Here is a 21,901-nt window from a genome sequence, read left to right as displayed (position 1 = left end):
CGCTGCTGAAAACTGCTCACCTCTTATTTCTGCCTGTTTCTTCTGCCTGTGCCTCAAACTGGCTTTTGGTTTTTGTACAAAGCTCTCAGGCAGGGGGAAATCTGCCTTGGCAATGGAGGAGGCGCTGCCTCAATCCATCTGGCTAGGGGCCTGGCTCCTGGGCCCCAGGTTCTACGGCTCTCTGCCAGGGGACTGACACCTGGCTTGCTGGGCTGCGGAGCTCCCGGCTCTGCCCCTGCCTAGGGGAGCGAGTGGTTTGATACTGACTCTTGGAGGAGAGGAGGAGGGGCCCTTGGAGCTGGAAAAGCCCAGGAGTCCTATCTAGGTAGAGATGGAGGCAGAGTGGAAACCCAGGCTGCCCATCTGTATACAGGGAGCAGTGCTATTACCCCAGAAGACCTGGGATGGTTCTGTGGTCAGTGGATCTCTCTCCTTCTCAAGTCAGGCAGTGAACATCTTGGAGAGAGTGTGGACACAGATATAGAGAGCCCAGGAAGAACTCAGGAATTCTAGCCAGCCTCACTCAGATTCTGTGTTCTTTCCTTTAGTTTCTCCTGGCACAGTCCTCAGATAGAAACACAATCAAGGTAATATCATTCCTTTATTCCACAGAAATTCATTCTAATAAAACACGTATGATACCTCGGGGGTATAGCTCAGTGGTAGAGCATTTGACTGCAGATCAAGAGGTCCCTGGTTCAAATCCGGGTGCCCCCTCTCAGTCCTGGAGTCTCAGTGTTTTCTTAGTCACCTCTTCGCGGTCACCTCTTCAAGTTCTCTTGCAGGCGAGAGGGGATCAGCCTGCAGCCCTGCCAGCATTTTTTGCAGGCGGGTTAGGATGGAGTCTCCGGGCTTGCCAACCCACGTGCTCAGACTGTGTGCTTCTAAGGGTGGAACGCAGTGCGAGTGAGGGCCAGGAGCTCCGGGTCGACCCCTGGACGGTACAGAAGGCCACTCGAGTAATGGCAGGGCGGAGACGGGCGCGCCCCTAGGTCGGCCTGCCCGGTGACCCGACGGCTGTTCTCAGGGAGCGAGGCTGAGTTTCTAAGGGCCGGCTTGGGCTGGGGAAGGAAGGCCCGGAGAAGCCCGCGTGAGCATGTGGGACGCAGAGAGGGGCGCCGAGAAGCCGTAAGAGGGCTCTAGCAGAACACGAGAGGGGTACCCCGGCCCAGAGGAACGCCCCCGCAGTGAGGGATCTCGAGGGACTTCCCCTCGCATATTGCCAAATTGCATTTTTCATACACCATCGGTAGAAATCTGTAGCTCAAAGCTTCAGGAAGCAACCCCTGCGTCCAAGAGAGTAATCTCTTGACATTTATGATCTTTCCAACTCTTGTAAACGTGGAACCTCACTTCCGTTGGAGGGCTCCTCACGGCGCATGCGCAGCAGTAGCGTCAAGAGGCTACCCACGGCAACTCGCCGACAGAGGGGGTATAGCTCAGTGGTAGAGCATTTGACTGCAGATCAAGAGGTCCCCGGTTCAAATCCGGGTGCCCCCTGGGCACTGTTTTTCCGCAGATCTCATTCTTTGTATTGAGCTACAACTTACTTTAAAACTTTTTGTTTTTTCTTCCACATTTATGCTGACAATTAATTCCTCCGCCACTTCTCTTTTGGGCAGACGAGAAACGGTGAGACAGTGCAAAAAAGGGGAATTCTCCAGCAGTGGCTCTCAAAATGTGGTCTTGGGACCATTACTTGGGAATGTTAGAAATGCAGATTCTTGGCCTCATCCCAGAACTACTGAATTAGAAACTTGGAGGTGGTACCTAGAAATCTGTGTTTTAATAAGCTCTCCAGGTGAGGCCGATGAACGCTCAAGTTCTAGAGGCTTACATTTTTAAAAATTTACAGGTCATTTGCTTCTAATTAATTTCAAGTTGCTGTTTCAGGCTGAGCCTTATAAGAGATCTTATAAGACAGACTGCGGGGCATCCTGGACAGGGGAATATACGAAGAGACCGGGGCTGGAGCTGGAATTCCGTCCTGGGACCTCTCACTTGACCTCCTGGAAGGTAGGGGTGAAGAGATGTGGATCCGCCGGGCCGGAGCGGGGGGTCGTGGACAGCACCTGGGCAGGTCTGGAAAAGCGAGGGATACCGCAAAGCACACGCGTTGCGGCTCGTCACGCGGCCACTAGGGGGCAGCAAGAAGCCGCAGCTGGAAGCGGCACCCTATTTGATCCTATTTAAGAGTCGACAAAATCGGGATTTAAATTAGACAACGCGAAGAACTTACAGAGTTCTTGCCTTGTCACATTGTAAGGGAATAGAAAGTTTAAGGTTGGAGGAGGTCGTTCCTGGGACCCTGGGTCCTAAAGAAGGAGGAACTGGGATTCTGCGAGATTAGAGTCTTTAGTTCTTGTTTCCTTCTCAGGTCCTCTCTTTGGCCTCAGTGTCAGGGAACTCATCTCTTCCAGCCCGCACTGTTCCTTCTCCTGTCCCCACGCGTATCCCTCTTCCTGGGGAATTCCCCAGTGGCGCTCAGCGTCCATGCCCTTCCTCTCCGCGATTTCCAGTCCGTAGGCCCCAGCCCCGTAGAAGCCAGGTGCCCCCTCACCCCTCACTCTCCCACCCTCCAGCGCTCCAGCTCCTTGCCATCGCACGAAGTAGGTCAGGGGAGGGAAGAGGCACCTCCGTGTCCTGACCTGATTCCCTGCCGTCTATTAAATCTCCTAAATTGCGGGTATTTTTATTCTGTCCTGGAAGAAAAATAATGATCTCTCCCCAGAGCCTGTCATGAGGTGTGGCAGGTCAGGTGAGGCATCTCCTTGCTTAGAAGATTGATTGGGTGGGGCCCTGAGCAGGCCTGGGGTCCCCAGAGAGGAGGGTGGCCTCGGTCATTCTCGGGGGGTGGGGAGAGATCCAGGCTGTTTCAAAGTAGGGGTGAGCCCAGGCCCCCTCCGCCCCCATGTCCGCCGGGCTGGGGGGCAAGATGGTGCTGGAAATGGGGGGCGGCGGGGTAAAGTGGAGAGGAACCGTGGGAGGGGGTGGAATTCAGGCCTCTGCTGGGCAGAGAAGCTGGGGGTCTCTGCGGCAAGGGGAGATTCCGGGGATGGGGATGGGCATCAGAAACCCACAGAACTCTGAGGAACAGCCCAGAAAGTCGAGAAACCTGGTGGAGCTGGGCGAGGGGCATGGCAGGAGCCCATGGCAAGAGGAAGGGGCGCCGGTCGCTTCCTGGGGTCTGGCCCCAGGGTCTTCCCTCCGCGGTTTTCGCCAGGGGAGTGGAGGAGGGGAAGGGAGGCAGGAGCAAGGTGCGGTGGGCAGGAGGGGGCAGTGATGCTCTTCTGGGCTTCTCCCAGCCCGAGGGTCCCCTGCTCTGGCCCCCTACTCCGCCCCCCGCCCCCCGTCTCGGGAGCGGCTGCGGGCGCTCCCGGGGAGCGCTGGGGCGGGCGGGGCGGGCTGGGGGCAGACTCGGGGGGAGCTCCGGGCGCCGCGCCCCCCCGCCCCGCCCCCGCCCCGTCCGCGCTCCGGGAGCCCGCCGCCGCCCCGCTCGCTCGCGCTCCCGCCGCTCCCGCCGCCGCGCCCAGCCCCGCGCTCCGCCGCCTCCGCGCCGCCCACCCCTCGGCCACCAGCCCCGGGACTGCGCCACCCGAGCCCGGGCCGCCTCCGTCGCCAGGGCCGGGGCAGCAGCGGGCCGGGGGCGGGTCCGCCACCGACCATGCGGGGCAAGCTCTGGCTCCTGGTGCTGGTGCTCAGGGGGGCTGCCCGGGCGCTCAGCCCCCAGCCCGGAGCAGGTAGGACTGGCCGGAGTTGGCCCGGGTGGCCGGGGGGCGGGGAGGGGCAGGCAGGCGTGGGTATGGGCTGGACCGACAGGCGGGCGAGGTCGGGAAAAGGGGTATTGTCCGCGGGAGGGCAGGAGCCCTGTGGCCTGTGGCAGGTGGACAGGGACCCCACTTTGCCAAACACAAAGGGTATGTGAGCGAGCCTGCAGGCATCAGACGCTGGTGCCCCAGCCTCTCCTCCCCTCCTGGAAGGACACTGGAGGGACCCCAGTAGAGGGACTCCAAAAGGCAGTGGGCTCTGGCCCCGGAGGAGACAGTGGGAGAGTCATAGAAACCCCTGGTCACCTCGGGCGAGGCTGAGTTCTGATGAGATGCGGAGCCTGGGGCGCCTCCTGCCCCAGCTTTGCCTCGTCTTTCCCCCACCCCAAGCTGACCAGGTTGGATCTGAGTCAGAGTTGGGGGCTGGGTGGGAGCAGCCAGGAGGATGATGGAGACCCAGTATCTCTCTCCCCGCGAGGACGGTAGCCACCTGACGCCTTCCTCACTGTTTGATACCTGGAGAGCAGTCCTGGGCCCAGGAAGAAGCAACTTGCTGCTCCCCAACCCCCCAGCCTCCAGGGTCCTCCTGTCACTCCTGCTCTGCTCTGCCCTGGTGAACCTTGGCCTTTAGCTGCTCTGGCTCTAGATGGGGGGGGCTCCTATCCTGCACACTCCTCTTCCCCTACACCAGTTCTCAATCATCTCTCCCACCTGGAAGTCCTTTCTGAGATCTACTTTGAGTCCCCCATGTTATAAAAGGAGAACTATTTTTCAACACATAATTTTACATTCTCTTCCTTTCTCCTCATGCACCCAGACATTCTCTGGGGTTGGGGAGGTGGGTAATTTGCCATCAAGCCTCTTGACAGAGAGAATTGGGGAGATAGTGCTCTATGCCTCGCTAGCACAGATGACCCTCAGATGGGATGGAGTGGGTGGGGGTGTTGGCAAGGGTGATGCTGTGGTTGGGCTGATGTGTCTCAGGGGTGTGCTGGCATCAGGCACAGCACCAGTAACAGCATTCTTGACTTTAATGGTCCCTGTATGTAGCTGAGAGGCCTGGGTCCTTGTTGAGAAGGAGGGTGGGGAAGGGTGCTGATGGTGGGGGTGTGGGCAGAGAGCAGTGGCAGTTATTCTGGCAAGAGGCTGCTGGTGCAGAACCACCAGTTTTCTGGGGGACCACCCAGAGAGAGGCCAGATACTTGGCTTCTAGTCCCAGCATCTCACTTGCTGTGTGACCTTGAGCAAGTTACTTCCCTTCTCTGGGCCTATTTATAAGTGAGGACTTATAGAGTGAGGCCATGGGCAAAATCTTTGACTCTTGGTGGCGGGATCATGAGAGATCTTTTTTCTTTTTTATTATTGTCTTTCCTTTTCAGGTTTGTTATGATGTGTATGGGTAATTGATAATTTTTAAAAAATCACTATAAAAAGGAAGGGGTTGGGGGCCGGCCCGGTGGCACAGGCGGTTAAGTGGGCGTCCTCCACCACGGCGGCCCGGGGTTTGCTGGTTCAGATCCCAGGCACGCACCGACACACCGCTTGGCAAGCCATGCTGTGGCGGCGTCCCGCGTAAAGTGGAGGAAGATGCGCATGGATGTTAGCGCACGGCCGGTCCTCCTCGGCAAAAAGAGGAGGATTGGCAGATGTTAGCTCAGGGCCGATCTTCCTCACACACACACACAAAACACAGAAAGGGTTGGGCAGGTCTGTTTTTGAGGCCCTCTGCAGCCCCAGCTTGGTGGGATCTTCTGAACTCGAGATGTGACTAGGTTGATGACAGAGGGCTCTGAACCCCTGATTGAGTTGGGAGAACCACGGAGATGGTTGGGGAAGGGGCACTGGGGTGTCACAGGGATGCGCTGAGGGCTGCCTCTTCAGAGTCGGGCTGGGGTTGTAGACACCTGGGGAGGCCAGGCAGAGGGGCAGCAGAGACTTGAATCACATCTCTAAGTAGAGGGCACCCTGTGTTGGCTTTGACAGAGATTCAGCTGGGAGAAATGGACCTTCTCTGCAGCGGGAAAGATTACTTAGAGCTAAGGAAGCTTCAGGAAGCCAGAGGGGGCAGCTGTTGACTCGCAGTCCAGTGGTTTTTTCACAAGGTCAGGCTGGCTGTGAGGGAAGGCCTGTGTGGAGGCAGGGGGGTCTTCTGGGGAGGACAGATGTGGGCGTGGGACATTCTGGGGAAGGGCCGCTAAGGAGGGACAGCCTGGATCTAGTCGGTAGTGGAGCCCTTGTGACCAGTGAAAGGGCAGCAGGAGATGGCCCTGAAGGGGTGCTGCCATCCAGCCCCAAGGCTCCGAGTCCTCTGGGCCGGGGGGCCTCAGGAGGGAGCTGAGATCTCCCCTCCCTCCTGGTGGATCGGATGGTCTGGTGGAGCTTTGAAACTTCATCCATCGTTAAAATGGGACCAGGAGAGAGAAGATGAGTGACCCAAAGATATAGTCAAGGGGCGGGGAGACCAGGAGAGGCTGACAGACAGACAGATGAACAGACAGGAAGATGGCCTCGGGTGCACAGAGCGAGCGGGGGCACCGAGGGTCTGGCCCAGGTGGAACCAGAGGTGCTAAAACAGACCTAGAAGGAAGAAGCAGCTGGAGGGGGCGTCCTGGCCTGGGGGTCAGGAGAGCAGGCCCAGCACCAACCTCTGGTGACCCTGGCACTTCCTCCTTTCTCTGAGCCTTGGTTTCTCCTTCTGTAAAATGGAGTTTGGACCAGATTGTCTCTAGGGCCTCTTGTAGCCATGATTCTGCTTCCAGCCTCCTCCTCGCCCACCAGGAACTTCCAAATAAACCGAGACTAAAACACAAACTTCTTACAGCGGTCATCAGACAGCCTCTCCCCCACCCTCCACACCTGCCCTCCCTCTCCCCATGTCCATCCCTCAACACATTCAGGCTGCTGTCCCCTCAGATCTTCAGGGAACTGGCTTCTCACCCAGGTCTCAATCAGCTCAAGGGCCACCTCCTCAGGGAGGCCCACCCTGATAGCTCTGTCTAGAGCAGCAAGTACTCCCAACACTTTCGTCTGTCTTATACCTTCATAGAGCTTATCACGACCTCACATTGTCTTATTTGTTGCATTATTCATTTTGTCTGTGTCTCTCCCAACTAGAAACTTCATGGGCACAGAGATTGTGTCTGCCTGTTCACTGTTGCCCCAGCACCCAGCACAGTGGGTCTCACAGTAGGGTCTCATTAAATGTGTATTGAATGAGTGAATGAATCAGAGGTGGTCTCAGACTCCAGACTCTCCCCTCGAGAGAAACTCAGAGAGCCAAACTCTTCTTCTCTCTTCTCTTCTCCTCTGAGCTACGTGGTGGTCCCCTCCTGCCAGTTCCTCATGCCTCCCTCCCTCTGCCCAGATGAGGGTCCTTGGTGGGAACCTGCATGCCGGCAGGAGGGGAAGAGGTGCAGTTGGGGGCTTTGTAACTAGGAGGGAGGATTTCAGCTCAGGGTCTGGAGCTTTTCTCAAGCCCCTCGGAAAGTCGGTCCTCATGGGAAACATGGGGAAGACGGGAGGACTTTGCTGGGTGCTTTGTGTACATTATTTTGTTAAAGATTCAAAAGGACCTACCAAGTGTAGGTTTTATCATCCCCATTTTACAGATGAGGAAACTGAGGCTTAGAGACATTATGCAGTTTGTCCAACGTCACCCTCAGTAAGTAGTGGATTCAGGGTTCAATCTCGAGCTCGTATGACTCCAACCTTCTGCTCTTTTATTGCTGTGATATTACAGTGAGGGTTTCCAGTGGGGCTGTGCCTCAAGGGAAGGGTCTGCTCAGCCCTGTGGATCTCAGGTACTCAGGGCATTTAAAGATGCCCTTCTCCCTCCCTCCCTCCTTCCTCCCTTCCTCCCTTCCTTCCTCCCTTCCTTCTTCCCTCCCTCCCTCTCCCTTCTTTCCTCCCTCCCTCCTTCCTCCCTCCCTTCCTCCCTTCCTTTCTTCCTTCCTTCTTCCCTCCCTCCCTCCCTCACTCTCCCTTCTTTCCTCCCTCCCTCCTCTCTCCCTCCCTTCCTCCCTTCCTTCCTTCCTCCCTTCTTCCCTCCCTCCCTTCCATTATCCACGTGTGCTTACTGAGCATTTGCTCTGTGTCAGGCACCTGGAGCCTGCAGATGCACAGGCAGCAGTGATATGTCAGGATCAGGGCCAGGATAGGTGCGTGTAGCATTTGGGACAAGGGGGAGAGATGTCAGGGATGCACTGGGAAGAAGTGACATCTCGTGAGACTTGAAGGATGAGCAAGAGCTCCTCAGAAGAAGGGTTTCTTTCAGGAGCAGAGTAGTCCTGGCTGAGAAAACTGCACATGTGAAGCCCCTTGGCCAGAGAGAACAGGGCTGGGTCCTGGAGAGGGCTTTAGGGAGACAGGAGGCTGGAGGAAAGAGCCGAGATCCGGTCACGAAGGGCCTCGAATGCCGGGTGGAGGAGCTGGGCCTTCAGCCCGAGGGCTGTGGCAAGCTGGAAACATGGGAGGGGTAGAATCAAGTTTGTCCTCTAGATGGGATGCTCTGGCGGGAGACCAGCTGGAGGGCATTAGGGTGGAGGCTAGAGTAGCTGCTGGACTGAGAGGTGCCCTGGGACTGGAATGGCAAGCTGGGGTGATGGGTGGCATGAGGTGGCTGGGCCCAGGTGCTGGGGTGGCACGATCTGGCCTCCCGAAGTCAGCCCATTGCTTCTTGCCCCAGAGCAGGGCAGTGGCACGTGAAGAGGGTGGGGACACTACTGCTGGGTTGCCCCCCTGCATGCCGGGGGCCCAGCCTCCCAGGGCAGCTCCCAGGGTCAGGCCCACTGGCACCCAGTGAGCCCAGCTCACAGCCACTCCGGTCCTTGGGCTGCCCCTGCTCCTTAGGAAACAGCCTGGAGGGGCTGGTCACCTCTTGTTGCACTTGCTGTGGTCTGAGCAGACGCCGGAGCCAGCCTGTCTGAGTGCAAATCCTGCCACGGACTACTTGAGTGACCTTGAGAGGTTCTTTACCATCTTTGCGCCTCAGTTTCCCAATTTGTACAATAGATCTAAAACTAGCACCTACCTCATGGGGTATTGTGGGGATTAAATGCGTTACTGCATTTAAAGCACTTGGAATAGTGCCGGCACAAGTAAGCATTCTCTCAAAGTGTGCTGTCATTTTTATGATTACTGTCACTATTGTGACGTCCCACTAGACTGGATGCTACTTGGGGCTATGGGTGAATGAATGGATGAATGAATGAACAGGGTGTGCTCTGGCAGCTTCTTGCTGTCCCTCACCGGCAGGTACACTCCCATGCAGAGGTGTGGAATGGGTGCTGGGAAGATGGAGCTCTCCCCTGCAAGGCAGAAGGTAGAGCAGAGAGTGGCCGAGGGTTAGATAGGTGTGTAACACGTGTGTGAGCACACAGAGAGGAGGGCCAGGGCCTTCAGGCAAGTCTATGTGTGTATGTGCGTGCACAGGCACGTGAGCAACCAGCTGTATTGGCTCCTTCCATGGCTGAGGGGGTGATGTCCTGTCCTAGCCAACCCGGAGGGGGAGGGGTGGCAGGGAGACAGACGTGGTGTGGGTTGGGAGGGCAAGATTCAGGGCTAGGCTGGGGTAGGGCAGGTGCCTCGGCAGCCTCCCTCTCTATCCCTCGGCCTGCTCTCCTTCATGGAGTCGCCTCTGACCCCAGCCCCGAGCCCTCTCGTTATAAAGCTGCTTCTTTTTGTTTCTCATTTGGTGCTCGTGGCAGCCTGTGCCATGGGCGTGATTGTCATCCCCATTTTAGTGATGAGGAAACTGAGGCTCAGAGAGGTAAACTGATGGGTCTGAGGTTGCATAGCTTGTGGGTGCAGGTGCCCCCTCCTTGACCCCTCTTCTGGCTGGCCCCCCTTCCCTGCCCTCTCCCCAGGCCTCGGGCCCCCACCGTCCAGGCACCCTCCTGTCTCAGTTGCAGGACTGTGATGCCTGCGGATCTCCAGCATCCCTTTCCGGGCCAGCTAAGATCCTCTACTTGCTCTGCACACGTTCCTTCCTGTTCTGGCTTAAGCCCAGGCCCGAGGGCTGCTTGCAGGAGGACCTGGGAAGCCGAGTAGATCAGCCCGACACAAACAGTTCTGTCTCCAGAGGCAGCTGTGGGCCCCACCCGAGAGGGGGCAAGACGGCCCTGGCTTGGGGTCTGAGCTGGGGGCAGGCTGCTTTCCTAGCCCTGGGCTCAGGTCCATCTCAGCCAGTGGGCATCTTGGGGAAGGCGTCTGGGGACTGCCCCTCTCCCTACCTTCTCCAGAGCATCTGGTTGAGATTAGAGGCGGAGAAGTGAGAGGGGGCCGGCAAGGGTCCAGCAGGCACCAGCAGCCAAGAATGACTTAATTGGATAAAATGTCTAATGACAAACCAGGGCCCCACAGCAAAGAGTCCTGGCCCCAGCCCCAGGCCTGGTCCTGGCCAAGCCTTTTCTCAACCTCTGTCCTTGCTGGCTCCCAAGAGTTACCTCCAGTATCGTGTCCTCAATTTTGTAGTGATTGAGCACCTACTGTTTGCTAGACACTGAGGATATACAGTTGTAGAAGATAGGGAGGGTCCTGGGGGAACCCAAGTTCACCAGGGAGACGGGCGGATAATTACAACACCAGGAGAGAGGGCTACATTCAGGAGCTCTGGGGAGTGGGTGGGGGCAGGCAGAGGTTGAGAAGGCATCCGACACAGGGTGGGCCTGAAATTGATGAAGAGCACAGGGCGTATCAGACCCACCTCTCTGGTGGTCTGTGTCCCATATACACGTCCATAGTAGGTGTGACAATATAAGACATGTCTTTGGGGGCACGAATCTTTCTAAAATGGAAAAACATGGTTTCTATGTCATTTAGAATAAATTTAACAACCTAGAGGGAACTAGAGAGAACATCGAGTCTAGGAATGGCTGCTAAGTGGCCTGTGTGTGGCTGCTTTCCAATCCTGTGCCCATGGCAGACCTTGCTAATTGATCTTGACAATCTTTCCTGCTAAACACAAAGGAAGCCTCAGAATTCATCTCAATTAGAGTGCTTCTGGCTGTCACTAATCGATTGCAGATGGCTTTTGAGATGAAACCTATTTGCCATCCTTGATGGTGTGTAAGCTCTTTGTTTCATGGGGAGAATGACTTGCCCGAGTGTTTAAAGGTAGTGATAAGACTAAACAGTGGTCTCCCCTATGGAGACATCTTGGATTGTCACAACCTGGGGGGAGGTATACTGGCATCTGGTGGGCAGAGGCCAGGGATGCTGCTAGACATCTTACAATGCCCAGGACAGCCCCCAAAACAAAGAGTTATCCAGTCCGAAATGTCAGTAGTACCAAGGTTCAGGAGCCCTGAACTAAAAGAACTCAGCTCTCTGACCTCTAGTCCCTGGAGTCCCCTGGAAGGTAAGATTATTTGCCATTTCTGGCGGGGAAATAAGGAACTGATTTGGAATGTTCCAGAGCAATGGCTCTCACCCTTGTCTACAGAGTTAGGTCCAGGGCTTCTCAAAAGCTCCCCTGGGGATCGTTTAAGAATCCTAATGCCCTACCACACCACAGAACAATCGTATCTGAATCTCTGGAGTGGGATCCAGACATCAGGAATTTTTAAAGCTCCCTGGATGATTGCAGTGTGCAGCTGAGGTTGAAAATAATCACCCCTTTGGAGTTTTGAAACTTATCTGCATCCCTAACCCACCGTGTGACCTTCTTTAACCTCTGTGAGCTGCTGAATCCTGTCTGCAAAGTGGAGAGCATCATATCTTCTGTGGAGGGCCAGGGTGAGGACTAAAAGTGTTACGTGTGCAAAGTGCTTGGTGCGGAGCCAGGCAAATGGCTCTCGGCGCATGTTGTGTGTCACCTGTCCTGGTAGTCAGTGTCCCCAAAGTCAATGATGGCATAGGGTCGGGGCCTCTGCAGAGTAAGTGGACTGGTCCCCCTTCTGGATCTTCACTTTGGACTGCCAGGACTCATCTGTCTGTCCCCTTCTTCCAGGTCAGGATGCAGACCGAGGCTCTGGATGGTTCACGCAGAGCTGGAATCGGAGAGCCCGAGAGAGCCCTGGGCAGGTGTCAGAGCCGGACAGGACCCAACTGAGCCAGGACCTGGGTGGAGGCACCCTGGCCATTGACACACTGCCCGACAACGGGACCAGGGTGGTGGTGAGTGCTGGAGGAACGTGGAGGGGGAGGGAAGTGGTGGTGGGGATCTCCCCAGGTGTCCCATGTACGCTCGTCAGACACACAAATCACATATACTTTGGGGTTGGCCCTGGAGGTCAGCGTGGAGAGAGGGATCCCAGGGATCCAGGATGCACAGCATGTCCACAGGCTTCCTGACACTGGACTTGTCCACTGCCTAGGGCCTCCACTAAAAGCTGGATGAAGGTGGCATTATTAGTCTCATCCAGCTGCCGGCTCTGGCCCCTCCCCCACCTCATTTCTGCACAGACTATGTGGCCCCAAAGGGTTAATGGTTGCAGAGGCTTGAGCTGCTCAGCCTGAGGGCAGGGCACTCTAAGTGGAGAAGGCAATTAAGGTGAAGCTCCGGGAGAGAACCTCCGCTGCCTGGGGCAGTTCTGGGGGTGCGGTGCAGGGAGGCGGGGGATCAAGGCCTGGAGGGAGGCAGTGCCCTCCTTGCAGTGTCTGGCTCTGCTCCCCAGCCAGCTTCCTGGGAGACTGATGGAGGCCTCTGTGTGTCTATGGGTGAATCTATAATTGTGTGTGCATGTCAGAGAGAGTGCATTTGTACGTGTGTCTGAGGGTTTTTGTGTATTACGTACATTCGCCTGTGTGTCTGTCACCGTGGGCTGTGTGTGAGTGTCTGTGATGAGTGAGTCGGCGTGTGTGTGTGACTGAGTGTGCTCATGGCCGTGTGTGGAGAGGGTGGATTCTCAGGATGCAGAAAAACTATGAAACAAGAAGAAGCAACAAGAGGCTGTGTTTCTTGGCATATATTTCTTTATGTTTTAATAATGATTTTTTTTTTTTAAATCAAAGAAGTGCATGCAGGTAGTCAAAAAGGTCAAATAGTGCTAAAAGCAGAAAATGAAACACCACAGTCCCGCCTGCCCGGCCCCTCCTGCCCGCCCCTCACTCAGGAGGTGCCACTTTGGCCGTTTCTCCTGGCTGTTGCCTCCATATTTCTAAGTAATTCGCTTATATCGCTGCCTCTTGATTAATCCGTTTAGACCTTATCTGTTGACTGCCTGCTGTGTAGATGAAGATTTACCTTTTATATAGTACTGCCCCGAGCATCCTTTTACACACTCAATGTTTTTGTTAAATCCATGTGTTCTGCTTTGTATCATTATAATAGTGTACACATTTTTCACCAGGAATCCAAGCAGGGTAATAACGTTGTTGACTTTCTTGTATGATTTTTGTTTTTCCTGAATCCTTGCCCCGCACCCCCACGCCCCCACCACTTGTGTAGTTCTCTGTACTTACAGTGGCTATATTCTTACACATCCATTGGCCTCAAATTACAATTTTGGGTGTGGTCAAATCTGTCAGTTCTTTTTTTTCCCCCTGGAAACCTCTCTCCTGCCGGCCTGCTGCAACCTGGCCTGGCTGCTGGCTGGCCTGCCCCGCAGCCATCCTGGGATCCCCCTTTCCTTCTTCCTTGGAACAGGACCACCTGTTCTCCTGATCCTATGTCTTCTCTTTCCTGCCCCACTGCTGGTTTGTTTAGCTTCCTGAGAAGGGTTACACAGGAGGACAGATTCTTCTGAGAGCTTGCACATTTTAAAATGCCTCCATTCTGTCCTCACACTGGATTGATGGTTTGGCTGAATTCTAGATTAAAAATAATTTTCCTTCAGAAGTTGGCAGGCATCTCACCATTGTCTTCTGGCTTCTGATGTCACTGTTGGGAGACTTGATGTCACTCTTTTTTTTTTTTTTTTAAAGATTTTATTTATTTATTTTTTCCCCCCAAAGCCCCAGTAGATAGTTGTGTGTCATAGCTGCACATCCCTCTAGTTGCTGTATGTGGGACTCGGCCTCAGGATGGACGGAGAAGTGGTGCCTCGGTGCGCGCCTGGGATCCGAACCCGGGCCACCAGCATCAGAGCGCGCACACTTAACCACCAAGCCACGGGGCCAGCCTTGATGTCACTCTTATGCCCCATCTTTGTATATACCTACTTTCCCCTACCTCGGGAAGCTTCCGGGCTGTTCTCTGGAACCCCAGCATTCTGAAAGTGCAGTGATGGCCTCTGCTCTGGCTCTGTTTCTTTCACCACACTGGACATTTGAAGGACTGTTTCCATCTGGAAACTTATATTCACCACTTCTGGAAAGTCTTCTTGCTTTATTTCTTCGATAATCTTCTCCCTCCCGTATTCTCTTCTTTCTACGATTCCCCTCGATTAGACGTCCGTCTCGGCGATTGATCCTTGGACTTGCTTCTCTCTTCTGCTGTCCGTCCCTTTTGCATTTTTTGTTGTTCATTTGTTAGTTTGCTTGTTATTGTTGTTGGTGTTCCACTTTCTCAACCTTATGTTCTTAATGTTACTGATTGTTTTCTACTATCATAATTTTAATTTCCAAGAGCTCCTTATTATTTTCTGATTATTTCTTTTCTTAAAAAAAAAAAAGCCTGTTCTTGTGTCGTGGATGTATTATCTTCTCTCTCTAAAGATACTTAAAAATTTTTAATATTTTTGTCCTGTCTGCATCATTTTTTTCTTTTTTCCATGGGAGAGAGTTTAATGCAGAGACAGTTTACACAGGAGTGGGCAGGTGAAGGAAGACAACAAGGGATGGGGAAGCACTTCTGGATCAGCAGCAGCACGGAGCAGCGAAGACCTCAGTGCTTGAGCTGCCAGGGAGGGCGGTTACCCGCAGGAGCTGCGACTTCCTCTGCAGGAGGGACCACTGGACGGGAGCTGTAGCAGCGGGGGGTGCGAGAGGGACCAGTGCCAGCCTGCGGCCTGGGAGGGAGGGAGCAGGGTAATTTTTCTGCATCATTTCTGTGACTGATTTTTCTTTTGACCTCAGCTTCCGACGTGGCTTGGCACCATTACTGATCCTGTCTCTATTTAAAATTTCGATATTTTCTTCATCATGGATTTTTTTGCATTAATTTTGACTTTAAAATATTGCCTTGTGCCAGCCCCGTGGCTTAGCGGTTAAGTGCGCGTGTTCCGCTGCTGGCGGCCCGGGTTCGGGTTCTGGGCGCGCACCGACGCACCGCTTCTCCGGCCATGCTGAGGCCGCGTCCCACATACAACAACTAGAAGGATGTGCAACTATGACATACAACTATCTACTGGGGCTTTGGGAAAAAAAAAAAGGAGGAGGATTGGCAATAGATGTTAGCTCAGAGCAGGTCTTCCTCAGCAAAAAGAGGAGGATTAGCATGGTTGTTAGCTCAGGGCTGATCTTCCTCACACACACACACACAAATATATATATATATATAGCCTTAAACTATTCTCTATCTTGATGGCTGAGTCTGTTTGTGCCACCTTACATGTGGCCCTTGAGGCCAGTGCCTCTCTAGCTTCACTCTAATCCCACCCTGAGGTAGAACGTCAGAGGACGCAGCCCCACTCACTTCCCATTCTGCTCTGTCTTCTCCATCCGGCAAAACCCAGGAACCATGGTGGGCTGGTAGAGCAGAAGGCCAGGCCAGACAGGGTACCCTGAGTGAGGGGACACGTGCAGGCTCACCCCTTTACATCCCCCGGCTTTGTTGGGCCATCTAAAGAACTGATACTTGCTCTGGGCCAGACACCATGATCAGAGGGCCATGTTCCAGGCTGTGCAGAGAGAACATTGCAGAAGAGAGCCACAGAGATGCAGACTTCTGGAAGCAATTGTCTGTGGGCGTTCAGAAAGGGCAGTGGGGATCATTAAGGGGCAGTATGGATTCAATAACCTCAGAGCTTAAAAAACAACACCAATTCTCAGGCTCCACCCTGGACTGACTGGTTCAGAAACACTGCAGATGGAGCCCGGGTATTTGTTTCTTTAAAAGTACCCCCATGTGATTCTGATGGTTATCCCGGTGTGGAAACTTCTGATCTGTAACGTTTCAAACCAATTTTAAAATCGGTTACTAGATTGATCACCAGAACATGAGACTTTCTCAGGCACCATGTGGCTGTACTTGACCGCAAGACTTTCACCATTCCTGGGGTTTCGTGGCCCCCTCAGCAGCCACACAGCAAGAGTCCACGTGAAAGAGGAAGGCCACCGTGGCAGGAGGCCCCTCTGAGTATGCTACAGGCTACCCCCAGCTCTGCCCAGAAGATAGGAGGATCAGACTTCCAGATCAGACTTCCGTCTTAGCTGGAAAAGAGTTCAAATGTCAGATCAGGAACTGGAAGACCTCCTCGGCTGGCCGAATGAGAGTTGGCCTCACGCCAGATGAAATTACCAGAATAAATGTAAATACTGGCACTTAAGTTTAAAGTTAGGTGGGAGAGATGTGGCTTAGCAGCAGTTCATGAGGAAAAGACTTGGGGCTCCTCACTGCCTGTGGGCTGATGATGAGTCAGGAGTGTGAAGTGGCTGCCAAGGACGGAGGTGGGAAGCCAGCTGTGTTCATGGAAACCCACGGAAACCCGTGAAACCTGGGGGCCAGAGCTGGGGCTCTGGGGTTACTGTGGGGTATTTCTTGGCCTGAGCAGCAGAGGGGCTTGTGCCCCATCTTAGATGGCTATCTAGAAACCAGAGGAGTCCAGAATGGTTGAGGGAGTGTGGGGTATTTAGCCTGGTATAGAGAAGGTTCTAGATGTGGCTGTCTTCTAACAGCTGCAGGGCTGAGACTGGGGCAGAGGGAGGAGACTATTTTTCTCCATAGCAATTATCCCTTCCTGCACTGAATTATCTATTTATTTGTTTATGTTGCCTGTCCTCCCCTGGAACTGAAGCACCGTGAGACACGGGACTGTTTTTTACGGTCGCCAGTGCCCAGCACGTGGTAGGAGCTCCTTTTGTGAAGGAACTAGAGAAGTAGGGATTTTCCCATCGCCTCCAAAGACAGGGTTGTGGAAGAGAAGAGGTTGTGCCCGGGGTAGTCGTTGGACTCAGGGGCCTCTAAGGACCTCAGCTCTTCTGAGTCTCGGGCTCCCACACACATAAGAGAACGTCAGTGCTTACATCCGTCAGAACATGTGTGCGTCCGCCACCCGGCGGGTCTCGTGCCCGAATCCTCAGAGGGGCCTGCACTCCATCCTGACTCCGCCTAGAGCCCCTTAGGCCTTGCACTGAGCAGTATTCAACCAGAGACGCTGATGGTCACCCCCCTTCAGCCCAGCCAGCCTCAACACCACTCCATGCCTCCCCCCACCAGGCTGTGTGCCCACCCTGACCTGGACAGTGGGCAGCCTCAGCCCCTCAGGAGCCCAGCAAAGGGGCCCAGAGAGGCCTGCTTCTCCCACCTGCATCTGTGGTCAGCGTCTCTGAGAGCTGGGGTCTCCTTGGCTGGAGGAAACCTGATCTAGACAACAGCTTGGCTGCAAAGGGCAGGCCAAGAGGGGAGTGGCAGGAAGGGGACATTTCAGCACGTTTGGATTGGTCTGTTGCAGTTTTCTTGGATCTCAACAGGAAGACATTTCCACTGTTTATCCACATCACAGCCTGGGCGGTGCTAACAGGAACCAGGCTCTTGGTTCCTTTGCTGTGGGGCGATATCAAGGGGCTGAGGCCCTGGCAGGTGGGCTGCTGTTCCCTTTGTCTCCCCCTACATTCACCCAGTCCCCCCTTATCTTCCTTCATTGCTCCCCAGTACTCCTTCCGGGCTGCAGCTTCCCTTCTGGCTCAGTCCCTCTGGCCCAGCTCCCTCAACTGGGCCCCTCTGCCCAGTCCCCATCCCAGGCCTTCTGTGGACCAGCCCTCTCTGACCATCTTCCCTTCTTGCCCCATCAGGCCCAACCCTTTCTTCCCAGTCCCTCAGCCCAGCCCCCCTGCCCAGCACTCCCTGCCCAGACCCCTGCCCAGATCCCCTAACCACCTCTCCTGCCCAGCCCACCTGCCCAACCCTCCTGCTCAGCCCCTCTGCCCAGCCCCCCTGCCCAGAACCCCTGCTCAGCCTCCTGCCCACCTCTCCTGCCCAGCCCCTTTGCTCAGCTCCTTCTGCCCAGCACCCCCTGCCTGGACACCTCACTGCAATGCTCCTTCCAGCTCAGATCCTCTTGCTTTGGAGGCCTTGAGGCTTCCAGCCCGCACTCCCAGGGTGAGCTGGCAGCTCCAAGTGCCCTGGTCAGAGCCATCTCCTTGGATTTTATTCTCACGCCCACTCTACTACCACATCCCAATGGAAATAGGACTCTTGTCTGGACTCAAGCTTTCCAGAGATTTTCCACCAAGACCCATCCTGAGGCCCTGGGGACTCTGGGAATTTTGAGGCAGAGGGAGGGGTTGGGGAGAGCCACAGTGCTAGGTCAGAGACCCTGGGATGTGCCACGATTTATTCCCCAAGAGGCTGGAAGGGGGAGGCCTTGGACAAAGGTTCTCTTCTAGCTTGGGGATTTCCAAATCCTAGTCCAAGTTTTTCTCGGTTCTGTGGTTCACGTCTTGGCCAGAGTTTGGGAGGAACCAAGTTTAAGAACATTCAGATTTGGAGGTTCCTCCCATAATAGAAAAGTTTCACTCCATAATAGAAAAGACTCTCTCCTCCCACCCCAGCCTTCCCCCTGGCCCAGCTTCCCTGAATTCCTCTCCACTCTGGCCCAAGCAGGACTTCCCAGCTCGTCTACCACCATGGCAGGCCCAGGGAGGCTGAGGGGCCCTGCAATGGGCAGGCCCCGCGTTGTCCAAGACAGAGGGACGGTGAGAGGGACAAGTGAGGGAAATGTCTGCCTGGTTTCTACAACCTCCCAAAGGAGGCACCTCCCAAAAGGAGACCCCTAGAAGGCCCCTCCCCAGATCTAAGGGCCTAGGGGAGATGGGACAGTCGGACAGCCTCGTAGCACGGACACACGAGCAACAAGCAGTGCTCATTGAGGAACCCCAGCATGCCCGTGCGCTTAGGGGAAGGGATGAGGTGACGAGGCCCATAGGGGAAGACTCTGGGAGTAGAGTGTGAGGTGAGTGGAGGGAGGGGAAAGTTGGGAGCTGAATTTTGAAGAGAGAAAAAAGATTTTGTGAGAAGAAGGAGTGTACAGGGAGGTGGGAGATGGAGTCCAGATGTCCAGTCCCCAGCACTGTGGAAAGAGTCTGGCAGTCCTGGCCCCTGATCTTGGCCCTGGCACATACCAGCTGCATGACCTTGGGCTGGACACTTAACCCCTCATTTAATGAATCTGGTGGCACAAGCCCCTGCTAGCTTCAAATTTCCCAGTGGGGCGGTAGATACTGATCTCATGGGGTTGAGATTCAAGAGCAAATGTGACAAGGCACATGATGGGTTCTCAGTCCTTGTTGTCTCTGCTCCCCCTTCTGGGCTCAGTAAGTGTCCCTGTTGCCTCTGCTGGCTGCTCTGCCCTAGGTGGTCCATCTCCCACGCAGGTCCCTCCTAGTGACCCTTTTCCTTTTCTTTGGGCAGGTTGGTTGGGTGGGTGGGTGGGTAGTTTCTTTCTTGCTTGCTTGCTGAGGTGAGATTCATATAACATAAAATTAACCATTTTAAAGTGAGGTGCATTTAATACATTCACAGTGTTGTGCAACCATCACCTCTATCTAGTTCCAAAACATTTCCATCACCCCAAAAGGAAACCCTGTATCCTTTAAGCAGTTGCTCTCCATTCCTTTCTCCCTTCAGCCCCTGGCAACCACCAATCTGTGTTCTGTTTCTATGGATTTACCTCTTCTGTATATTTCATATATAAATGAAATCATACAATATACGAGCTTTTGTGTCTGGTTTCTTTCACTAGCATAATGTTTTCGAGGCTCACCCATTTTATGGCTGAATAATATTCCTTTGTATGGATATACCATAGTTTGTTTATCCATTAGTTTGTTGATAGACACCAGGCTGTTTCCTTCTTCTGGTATTGTGACTAGTGCTGCTGTGAACATGTATACATGTATGTGTTTGAGTTCCTGTTTTTAACTCTTTGGGGTATATTCCTAGGAGTGGAATTGCTAGGTCTTATGGTAATTCTGTGTTTAACTTTTTGGCGAACTGCCAAACTGTTTTCCACAGTGACTGAACCATTTTACATTCCCATCAGCAATGTATGAGGGTTCCAATTTCTCCACATCCTTGCCAACACTTATTTTCCTTTTTCTTTTTTTTTAAATGATAGTCATCCTAGTGGGTGTGAGGTGGTGTCTCATTGTGGTTTTGCTCCGTGTTTCGCTAATGACTAATGGTGTTGAGCATCTTTTCATGTGCTTGTTGGCCATTTGTGTATCTTCTTTGGAGAAATGTCTATTTAAGTCTTTTCCCCATTTTTTTTCTTTTGCCCATTTTTAAATTTTGTTGTTTGTCTTTTTGTCTTGGGCAACTTTCTTAACCCCTCTGGGCCCATTTCTTCATTGTCAAATGGGGATGCTATTGCCTAAGTGTAATTGCAAAGGTGTTGTCCAGTAATTGACCCAAAGGTCCTGGCGCAGGGTCAGGAATGATAAACATTAGCTGACTCTGATTTAGGCTCTTGTCTAGGGTGACCAAACATCTGGGTTTTCCCAAGATGGTTCTCATTTTAGCACTGAACATCCAGCATCCCGGGAAATCCCTCAGTCTCAGGAAAACTGGGACAGTTGGCCACCCTACTCTGGTTCCAGGTACGGTAGATGGTGGGTATCCTTGCCACATCATCCCTCTAAACCTCAGTTTCCCCATCTGTAAGGTGGGACTGAGAATGCCTCATAGAGTTGTCATAAAAATCGGTTGAGCTAATTGGTTGAGAAAGTTAACCAGAAAGGTCTGGGAAGAGAGGGTAGTGCTTTTCCCCCAGATCTTACCTGGAAGAACAAAAATAGGATCCCTGCAACAGAAGAGGATTTCCTGGCCTGGAAGCCTCAGGGGCTACTCTTCATATCCTCACTACTCCTCAAAGTGTGGTGGGGGAGCAGCAGCACCGGCAGCACCTGGGGGCTTGTTAGAAATGCAGAAGCTCAAGCCTCTCAGACCTGCAGAGTCAAACTCTGATTCCCAGGTGATCCATATGCACATTACAGTTTGAGAAGCACTGCTTTATGGCAGGGGAAATAATCCAGGATATGGAAAGCACATCAATAAATTCATCACAGCAATATTTATGAGAGCCTAAAAATTGGAAGCTACCTAAATGCCCAACAATAGGGAAATGGCTAAGAAAATGGTGGGTTTTCTTCTGAGTAGACGGGCATAAAGCCATTACAAGTGGTGGTTAAAAGACCACGTTCAACATCAAAAATAGATACCTACTGCTTTAGGTATCATGAAACGTGACAGAGACAGTCCACACAACTGGATGATCAGCAGGATTATAACCATGTGAAATTATACACGTATGAAAAAGACCAGAAGGAAGTACAGCATGGGACCAGAGGAGGGATGGGGGAGGCCTGCTTTTGCTTTCCTTTTTCCTGTTGTCCTTGTTCTCTGTGGTATATGATATATATTTATGCTATCAAAATCTCTGGTGGGCTGATACTCCTCCAAAAGCCCGCATGTTGAATCAGTGCCAGGATAAGATGATCCTTCCACTTTCGTGAAGTGTTGGGGGCATTAACAAATGCTTCGTCTAGAAAGCCAGTCCACACCCTCTTTCCAAGCCTGCTCCAAAGCCCCACTTCCAGCGCCTTTTTTTGGTGAGCCTCACCCACCAGACCCCTCTTCACCCCGGGCCCTCAGCACTGATGCAGGTGCCCCTTTGTCTAGCCTGGTTAGACCAGGGGACCAGCTTTCTGCACTTCTGAGATGACAGGTATTCTACGTGGGTTTATTTCTACCTGAGGCTCGAATTCCTCTAGAGGGTGGATGGAGGTCACTGTGCAGATACGTGAGGTAAGGGAAAATAATAACAACAGGTAACATCAAAGAGCCCTCCCTGAGGGCTGGCCTCATTCTATGGCCTGATATTTAATCTACTCAACTACCCCAGGAGGCAAGGTATCCTGGAACAGAGAGGTGAAGTGCTTGCCCAAGGTTGCACAGCTAGCGAGTGGCAGAGCCGGGACAAGAACCCAAGTCTTTCTAATTTTGGAGTCCTTGGAGACAAAAATGAGCGACACGTTGGTCCAGACAGAGAGTGCTTCTTGACCAGCGCTTTTCAAACTTTATTGTGCAAAAGAAC

General features: G+C 53.5%; 1 protein-coding gene and 2 non-coding genes across 5 annotated transcripts in view; all 3 read left to right on the top strand.

Annotated features, from left to right (window-relative positions):
* The first annotated feature begins 645 nt into the window (after positions 1-645).
* TRNAC-GCA (transfer RNA cysteine (anticodon GCA)) lies at positions 646-717 on the top strand. Its single transcript has one exon. It is a non-coding gene; the product is annotated as a tRNA-Cys (tRNA).
* A 711-nt stretch (positions 718-1,428) lies between these two features.
* TRNAC-GCA (transfer RNA cysteine (anticodon GCA)) lies at positions 1,429-1,500 on the top strand. Its single transcript has one exon. It is a non-coding gene; the product is annotated as a tRNA-Cys (tRNA).
* A 2,021-nt stretch (positions 1,501-3,521) lies between these two features.
* The window catches only part of PLXDC1 (plexin domain containing 1), a 58,922-nt gene continuing 40,542 nt past the window's right edge, over positions 3,522-21,901 (top strand). For 2 of the 3 annotated variants that reach the window (XM_087441077.1, XM_004434586.3), the window contains exons 1-2: positions 3,525-3,740; positions 11,716-11,882. In XM_087441077.1, coding sequence (XP_087297203.1) covers positions 3,665-3,740; positions 11,716-11,882 — 243 coding nt within the window. In that variant the 5' untranslated portion in view covers positions 3,525-3,664. Of the gene's footprint in view, positions 3,741-11,715; positions 11,883-21,901 lie in introns of all 3 variants that reach the window. The other variant, XM_087441078.1, reaches the window with a different exon arrangement.

Source organism: Ceratotherium simum, chromosome 16 (genome assembly GCF_057802395.1).
Source record: "Ceratotherium simum simum isolate JZ-2026a chromosome 16, ASM5780239v1, whole genome shotgun sequence".
NCBI classification, from domain to species: Eukaryota; Metazoa; Chordata; class Mammalia; order Perissodactyla; family Rhinocerotidae; genus Ceratotherium; species Ceratotherium simum.
Note: the sequence above shows the minus strand (reverse complement) of the source record. Positions and strands in the feature narration are given on the sequence as shown.